The sequence below is a fragment of the Tenebrio molitor genome, chromosome 1, assembly GCF_963966145.1.
Source record: "Tenebrio molitor chromosome 1, icTenMoli1.1, whole genome shotgun sequence".
Classification (NCBI taxonomy): Eukaryota; Metazoa; Arthropoda; class Insecta; order Coleoptera; family Tenebrionidae; genus Tenebrio; species Tenebrio molitor.
The window spans coordinates 8,244,841-8,254,300 of record NC_091046.1 but is presented as its reverse complement, the minus strand read 5'-3'; the positions used below and the strand labels follow the sequence as shown (position 1 = coordinate 8,254,300).

Genomic DNA, 9,460 nt, shown 5'->3' with positions numbered 1-9,460 from the left:
GAGTTTTGAAAGCGTTTGAAAACGCATAACAATCAACGTTATTCTTTTATTTCTCTTTCTACTGCCTCTTTAAGGAATTTGCATGTTCTACCTAGTTGTCTAAAACTGATTTAACAGAAAATGAAAAGTCCCCAAATAGGGATAATTGTTAAATCTTTAAAAATATTCAGTCTACAATTTCTTCTTTTTCTTCTGTTCTATTATTTCTTTTTGATTTTTTAAAATTCTACATGCTGAATCTGTTTATTGCCCCTTTTGTCATTACGTCAATTTTTCTTTCTCTTATTCACCGCAGAGTTCTTTTTTTGTCGTGTAAGTTATACTTATGTTTTTACCACACTCATTCTCATCTGACTGTGATGTCTTTTTCATCTGACAAGAATTTATACATGCATTTTCTAATCACTTTAGTTTCTTCAATTACTGTTTTTTTTTAATATTTCCAAAATATCTTTGGGATTTCCATATTTTACGAAGTTTGTCTTAAATTATTTTTGTTGACCTGTTGATCTGACCTAACTTGATTTTTTTTTCTGTTCAACTGAAAAATTATTGATCCATGTTTTCTAATTTTTATTTTACGGATTTTTTTTATCTTTTCTTTTGTGATTATGTAATTTTAATTTCTTATATCATCATTTTTATTTTATTTCCTAAATTTAAATAAATAAATAATAAATGGTAATTAAATATAAAAAATAACATACATTTTATGGATTTTCTAATTGATTTATGTTTTTTTGACCTTCTTCATTCGCAAAACGTTTTATTGCTTTTTCCCCAACCAAATATTGATCTAAATACATATTCCTAAAAATTTTATAAAAAAACGTAGTAGGTATTTTCTTGGTATACTTTTTTTTTAACAATCATAAATAATCTCAAAATCTTCCCATTCTCCAGTAGGGTAAAAATAGCCATAGCAGCGTCATGAATGCTTTTGTTATTTTAACTTTCTAAAAACATTTCTATTGCTATTAACAAACCTTCTAAGCCGTTCCCAAGGTTGTTTTTATGTTTTTCCACTGTTGTTGCTGCTTTGATAGAATACATTTTCAAAATGTGCTTCACCAAGTATTTTCTGGAATCAAAATGTTCAAAATAAACATCTCATATTACCTTGGCACTGCAACAATATCAATTTGATTGTTTTTATAACATTACAAAACACCATAAAATAGAAATGCAATATTTTTTCTAGTTCGTCTAAATACATGACACATTTTGAAAGGAACAAAACTAGTAAGTGTTGCCAACATGTAAACATTTAAAAACTAAAATAACTGCAAAATGGTAACAACTATTTCTTAATTAGCCTTTAAAAATCAATAAAAATAAGTCATATTCCCGTGAAAACGGTAACAGAATTATGATTTAAGCTGCTATTATAATCAAACTAATTTAATATGTCTAAAGTGGTCTAAATCCATTCTAAATCTAAAGAAAGTGACGATGGCGACCTCTAGGTGTGTGGATAAAAAATAACGGTAGGTAACAAAACATTTAGTTTACATTTGATAATAGTGAAGTAATTGAAATTTGGAGTTATCATCACATTTTAGGTGATCTACAACGTTAAATAGTTCATTTAATGAAGCACAATGGAAAAACAACGATTAGTCAGATGGATGACGCAGTTATCTTAATTACCGACTATCACATAAATCGCAGTTATTTGTCATCTGCCAGTCGTAATACCAACATGAGAGACCGAAAAAATGTCATTTAACGTCTGCGATTCGAAGCGGTAACATCGCATGCGGAAACACCCCAACCCAGACCTAGAAATGCTCCTTGTATTTTTTCCCCGATAATTCGCGACAACGCCAGTCATAATGGACACTAATTACGTCCAAATAAAGGACATGCGTCCTGGTTTGAAGAATATAACCGTAGTGTTTATCGTGTTGGAGGTCGGCCACCCCACTGTGACGAAAGAAAACCGCGAAGTTCGAACTTTCAAAGTGGCGGATCAGTCTGCGTGCATAAACGCGAGTGTTTGGGACGAGGCGGGACAGTTATTAGCACCAGGTGACATCGTCCGACTGACCAAGGGCTACCTGTCCATCTGGAGGAACTGTCTGACTCTGTATACTTCGAAAGGTGGTGATCTGCAAAAAGTCGGCGAGTTTTGTATGGTTTTCAATGAACAGCTTAACATGAGTGAACCTAATCAAGCGTTCCCGCAAACGCCGCCCGTGTGCGGACCCCCAAACAACATCCCTTTAAACAACGGCACCAACAACGGTGCCGGTAGGATAGGTCCCCCTTTACAGGCCCCAGTCACGACGTCCTCTCCGATGCTCAACAACACAGCCGGACCCATCAAGCCAACACCCAGCAATACGAACAGGACGAGCGGGAACGGCCCCCCTCAGGACAACCAGAAGCGGCAGAGGGGATCCAGGGGCGGCCAACACCGGAACAGGCACAACAGAGCCAACTAAGTCCATCGAACCACATTAATTTATTTACATGTCCTAACAAGGGAATTCAATATGAAACCAGCAGATTCCATGCAACAATTAACATGTCCAGTTCCCGTTAATCGACTTAATCGTAATAATTGTTGTACCAACAAATTTTAGCAAATGTTAAGTAAACAAGTGTTCCATCGAGAAGTGCATGAGGTTTTAAATTGCAAACTGGACATGTCAAACAAAAATATTATATTATTGTAAAGCTGTTGACTGTTGTAATTATTATAATTTAAAGTTGAATTAAATCTGTTTAAGCCAAAATAGCAACCCACAAATAAATTTATGTTTACAAGACGTTAGTTCTGCTGTTTATCAGTTTTACAAAAAATGGGCGGATAAAAAGGTACTTCAGTCATCAAAAAAAAAACCTAAAGAAGAAACTTATGCGTCAGCATTGGATGCGGAGATATCTCCACATACGAGTACGACGGCGTCAGATACCAAAATAGCGGTTCTGTACAAATAAGCAATGCACTGGTTCTTTGACTGCTAATAGATTGAAGACTACCGTATTGGCGATAACATATGAAGGTGTTACTCCTAAGACGTTAAGATGAGACCTTCAGGCTGTTTAATTCACCACATCTGCATCACCTTGTTTGTAGTTTGACGCTCGTTCACCTGAACAGATGTTTTGGTAGTTTGGAGGTCGTCGCATGTACTTACTAAACATGAACTCAAATAATTAGGATACTTTTATTAGAATTTTTTGTCCTAACAGAGAGGCTTTCTTGGTAGTTGTTACCAATAAAACAAACTCGTTTTTTTATTGTTATTTATTATTGTCCGTCATATAGGTATGTACTGAATTTTTTTTTTTTAGAATAAGAAAATACAGTGAGTTTTTTTTAAGACGACATAGGGTTTTACATGCTAATTTTTCAACCCCCTGTTAACTTTTATTTTTATGAAAATTACAAAACCTAGCGTTGTTTTTAGATTAAACAATAAATGGTTGTAATATACAATTTACAAACAAAATGTTATTTGCAAAAAATACTTTGAACATTAGGTAGGTACTTTAAAAACGATAGATTCATTATTATGTTATAACAAGGTTCTTTACTTCAATAAAAATCAAATAAAATGTTCAAAATGGCCCCCATAGGCAGTTGTAATAAGCAATTACACAATCAATTACATATTTTTTTTATATCAAAATTACAAATTTAAGGTGAAATTTCAGCCTACTGAAAATTTAAAATTGAAGCAAACGGAATTTAAGAAACGTATTTTTCTAGCTTATTCCTTGCTTCTTGATTATTAAATTGGAATTGTTTCAATACATTATCATTTCCAACAACTTTACTACAAAACTGGGTTAAATATTTTCATGAGGACAAAAGTTAACAGGGGGTTGCTAAAACCCTATGGCCAGTCTTTAAAAAAAACTCACTGTATGTAGTTCAGTGTGCGTTTTTATAATTCCAGAATGAAAGAAGATAATTTGTTAAAAATTGGTATTAAAGACTTACATAAAAAAGTTAGAACAATAGAAACAGAAATGATTCTGCAAGAACATTGAAATGTACAGTGGCGACCAATACATTTTGGTTGTCAATGTCATTCTTGAACAAATTGAAGTACCTACTTTAATGTGGACCGGACATAACTGGAACTGACTGGAACAAAATTATTGAAATTATTCTTAATTATACAGTCGGTTGCAAAAAAATCGAGTACATCATAAAAATCAAGAGCACTGAATTTTCCTATTTTTAACAAATGTAAATCAGGCTTTTCTGACTTTTAATGGCATACTTTTTCAAACCCCTGCCACAAGAAATGTCATTATGTCTGACGTAAGAAAATAAGAAATGAAAAGTTTTGACATTTTGCTTGTCTCAGTAACTTCAAAATTGACAACAAGAAGGATGAATTAAACTAAAAAAAATATATAGAAAATTTGATGTAGGTACTCGATTTTTTTTGCAACCGACTGTACGTAGAATATGACATTAGGGTCATGGTTTGAAACAATTTTCAAAAATGAATGCCATACAATTCACTACGTTATTGAAATTTTTTTGACAGGACATAATCAAACGAAAAAATCTTAATTTGTGAAAATACTACGACATTTTAAATGATATTGACAACCAAGATTCATTCCTCATGACAGTTTTTGAAGATTTTTTAGTATTTTTACGATGTCTAAAAAAGTTATTAATACTTAATTTATTTTGCTACACATAGAAAACGAGGATGATTCATGATTTCCGACGTCTGAGTAGAATTATATGCAAATAATTTATGTATTTGCGTAATGATAATTTATTTCTCGACATAATCATAGAAGAGGATTATTATACAGGGTGTCTCAAAATCCACGAATTCCGAATTCAGACCGTGGTAGGGAAGGACCAGAAACGAAGGACCCAGTGAAGCTCGAAAAATACTTAGAAAAAAAAATCGCTCTTCCTGAAGAAGGTATAAGCACTTTAATTTTATTCAATACATAGCAGTCTTCATATCCACAGTGACAAAATACTATTCTAAAATTTGTCTAAACATACGATTTTAACAACTAAAGTACTTTACGAGGGATGTTGTAAAAGTGGCAATAACCAAATCTGCAGCTTTTCGTTTAACAAAGACAGGCACGCGTTGCAAAATTTACGACAGGGTAGCTAAATATTCTGTTGTGATGGATTTGTCGTGAACAACCCTAAAATCCCTCATAAAGTAGGTACTTTAGATGTTAAAACCATAAAATTCACTTATGTTTAGACAAACTTTAGCTACTTTGCCGTTCCATTTTTAAGAAAAATTAGAAAAATGTAAGATTTTTTTACTCCAAAGTAAAGCTATTCTTCAAAAAATTGTTTTACGTTATTATTTTCCACAATCATCTACACCATAAATAACAACAAACACTGAACTTTTCAGCCTGTATTTGAAGAAAACGCAGTTCAAAGAGTGCACCTTCAGACCAATGTACAGTCGTTGATCAAAATAAAATAGGACAAAGTAAATTTCGATTGTGTAATTCGATATTTTTGCGAAATCCATCTCTTAGGAAACAAAAGTGTCAAAAATAAAAAAATAATTCTGATAAGTGTCATCATTCGACAATATTTCAAAAACTCACAATCATTCAATTGAACATAGTGACAGTGACGAGATGACAAGTGAAAAAACACAACCTAACTTTTTGTAAATCAATTGTCAAGTCAAATCAAGTTGTAATCTGAGACACATACGTCTCAGTTACACTACACAAATCTTTGAATTGTGAAACTGTCTAAGGTAACACTTTGTGCTATTTTATTTTGGTCAACGACTGTATCTTTGTGGGGGGAGTCCCGATTTTTTTTAATTTCCATATTTGGACTACTGAAGTAATTTTGAGACATCCTGTAGATCTGAAAGGAAGTAAAACAGTCGCAAAATAAAGTGTTTGACGCTCTTGTAAAAATTCATTTGTTTTATCGCGCCATGAGTAGGTACAGTTGGTTGCAAAAAAAAACGGGAACTGTCAAAATAAAATTGACACATTTTTACAAATTTGTCATAGTGTCAGAGTAGCTCTCCATCACTCCATATTTTGAGTTAATAATAATAACAAGTGTTATAAAACATAACATTACCTTGTTATCTATCGACGAGATAAATAGTTAATTAGAAGTACTCCATCAGAATCGCAAAAAAAAACCTATTGACTCCACCTCATACTTCGACACTTTAGCTGACTTTGGATCCAACTGATAAGAGAAGGTTCATCCTCGGAATAAGCAATTGTTTCAACAAATCGCACAGGTCTTGTTTAATTAGGGCCAATTTGCATTCATTTTTAAAGAGAATAAACTTTATTAAACAATGGACGCTAAATCTTAAATGTAAAAAAGACATAAAATCATCGTTCGTCGATAAAATAATAGTAGTTTTAACGAGTTCATGTGTAAAAGGGTTTTTTTTGACATGAGTGGGCCAGTTTTAAACGCGAGTGAAACGAGCGTTTTAAAGGCGCACGAGTGCCAAAAAAGGCCCAATTTACACAAGAACGAGTTGAATACAACGTTTTTTTGTTCGACGAGCCCCTTAAAGGCTTCCAATCGCTTAAAATCTTTAAAATTAGCTTGACGTTTCGTTTTGACATTTGACATTTATCAAAATCCGCTCACACAGGAGAAATTTCTCAAATTCTGACAGTGTCGAACAAAAAACACTTTTTGATTTGTCACTTAGGTATCTACCTCCTAACAGGGTTATCACAGAATCCTAAAAAAACGTGCATACAATGAGAGGGCACCACACATTAAATTTACCACAAATTTTCAAATTATTCTTTATTTTCTGTTTTATATGACTGACCTGTTTTAGCTGACTCATGCTGTATAATGCATATTTATTATAATAACATAGTTGAGCAATTCTTTTGGAATCCCTGATTTAAGTGTAGGTACAGTTGCGGCCGTTGAAATCTCAGACAGGAAAGATTTAAACACTCTGTATAAATTCCGAAATTTGATTAGCGTAAACAGGATTTTCATCAAGGATTATAAAGTCAGTGTCAGTATTTGACATATTAGGTCAGAATCGCGCGTAACTTTTGAAATGCCGCAATTATCTGATTTGCAAAAATGTGTTTGACTGAGGGACGGTGTGAGTATAAGAGCCATTGCGAGAGAAATTAATGTGGATAATGTTTGAGTTTCATTTTGAGAAACGTCACTTTCAATACCATTTACAAAGCCAAAAGTTTGGCGTTGTCAAAGTGTCTGAGTTTTCAACGGCCGCAACTGTACTCCGATCATATTCTCAATTTTTTTCCCTCTTTTTCAAGATTTCTTTTAAACATTAGTCTGTGATATTTATTTATAAAAGGTAAGTATTGAGCGATCAAATTAATTTGTAATTGAGTCATCCATGGATTTGAATCCGTATGTCTTTTGCGATTGATATGTCCAGATCTAACCTGTGTTTCGAGAATTTATTGGAACGCGAAGTTTAAGTTACGACATACGATTTCGGATTCATGGATAACTCGATTACAAATTAATTTGATCGCTCGATATAAGTAGGAACATATATACACTTCTATTAAAAAAAAAGCGTACACGTATTAATAAGGGCTACTGTAAATGGGACAATTAATTTAATCGTTTCCAAGAAAACGTATTACTGACATTTTGTATGTCAAATGTTTGAAAATTGCTTTTATAAACTCTGTAAATTTTTAAATTGTAGTTTGAGTTTGAGTTGTGTTTGTAGTATTTGGTAATGCCTGCCTAATAAATAAGGCAAAAAATTTATACACTTTAAAATCTCTGAAAAATACATCAATAAAATAAAAATACAACAATTAAAAGATAGGATTACAATATGATAATTTAGCCAAAATTGGGCTCACTACTTGTACGCTTTTTTTCTGAATAGAACTGTACCTATAAAACACTCACATCTGAGAATTTCTTTGATCCCCTCCAATTTCGTATTTCATTAAACGTAAAAAAGTTTTTGATTCGACAACGATGTACAGTGGCGGCCATTAATTTGGAAACGCCAAGATTTTTCTATTGTAAATTGTTTGTCACTTTGACAATGCTATTGACATATAAATTTTCTGTTAAATGAGCTCGACGATGACATGGGTGACATAAGTTCATGTCATAACGCTTACACTGCTTACACTATCAAATACATATTAGAAATATCCAGTAAACGAGATTAGGCCAGTGTTTCCAAATTAATGACAGCCACTATACCTACCTAGAGTCCTAGACCTACGAGTAGCTTACAAACGAGCGTACCTACATAATAACAGCGAATTCAAGTTGTTGTAGATATTATCGGGAATTATAAATTTTTAGAGATTGTTATCTTTACTGCTAGTCTAGTGGTTTTTTCATTTAGATAAATTTGTAATTCAAAGTGTAAATGTTTTACTGAATTGTTGTTAACGAAAACAAGAACTGAAGGGATCAATCTACATTTTTCAGGGTCAACAATTTGGAAGTTGGCGAAATTTTATTTATATCTTTGTTATTTTTGGCAAATTAATTGTGCCAACAGAACTAGCAATTAGCACCGAATTACGATAAAGCAACAAGAGAATAAAGTTATTTAATCTCGTTATTAAGTCCCCAAATTGATATTTCGATATCATTCGAACGGCAGTAAAAGTAAATTGGAACTTCTGATAAATTTTTATCAAGTTCTTGGTTTACAACCGTACAAGTCCACGCCACAGTTACTACCAGTTATAAAGATTGTACCGTTATCTGTTTGTTCGTAACTTTTTGAACATTTGCGGCCGGCCAAGGTGTATAGTTCATTTTTTAATGCTGTAGAAAAAGTCAGACAGCCAAATATACACTTTCAATAGTTCACTAGATTCCTATTTCAATTTTGTAAATTACTTCAATCCATGATGCCATATGCCACAATAAATGCATTAATGTCAATTTGTGTCACTGTGTCACAGGTATTAATTTAAAGGCTACTTTGGTCAAGGGTTTTTATACTTGATTATCGATGGGCTGCACAGAACAAATTATGTTCAACGAAAAAGTAAGTCGCCCTTATCTGTATTCGAAAAAACATGATTTTGAACATTTACAAACATGTCTATGATGAACATGCGGAACTTAAGGTTGGGGATACGGTTAAACTAAAGAAGAGCAGATGTGGGTATTGGATGTGCGTATTGAAGTGACCGTGGAACAACTTATTATACACCTTGGAGAGTCTGATGACGATTCGGATTAACCGGAAGAATTCCAAGATGAGAGTTGATTTTTTAAATCCATAATATGTCTGAGTTATCGTTAATTATTGTTTCTATTTACTAACTTACTGCTTTTTTATTCATGAATTCTAGATTAAACACATTATTAAACACGTTTTCTCATTTCAATTAAATTTTTTATCGAATGTCAAAACCTTGTCAAACTGACAGATTTTGACAAACAGAATTTTTAGTGGTATCGTGGATCCATATCAATTATAAATTAATCTAAGGTATCTAGGCAGCATTG

General features: G+C 32.7%; 1 protein-coding gene across 1 annotated transcript; it reads left to right on the top strand.

Moving 5' to 3' along the window:
* The first annotated feature begins 1,687 nt into the window (after positions 1-1,687).
* Positions 1,688-2,779, top strand: LOC138125270 (SOSS complex subunit B homolog). Its single transcript, XM_069040511.1, has one exon. The coding sequence runs from the start codon at positions 1,836-1,838 to the stop codon at positions 2,445-2,447; it is 612 nt and encodes a 203-aa protein (XP_068896612.1). The 5' UTR covers positions 1,688-1,835; the 3' UTR covers positions 2,448-2,779.
* The last annotated feature ends 6,681 nt before the right edge of the window (positions 2,780-9,460 follow it).

Excerpts from the sequence above, each read along its gene's own strand:
- LOC138125270 (XM_069040511.1), top strand. The coding sequence starts at position 1,836 with ATGGACACTAATTACGTCCAAATAAAGGACATGCGTCCTGGTTTGAAG.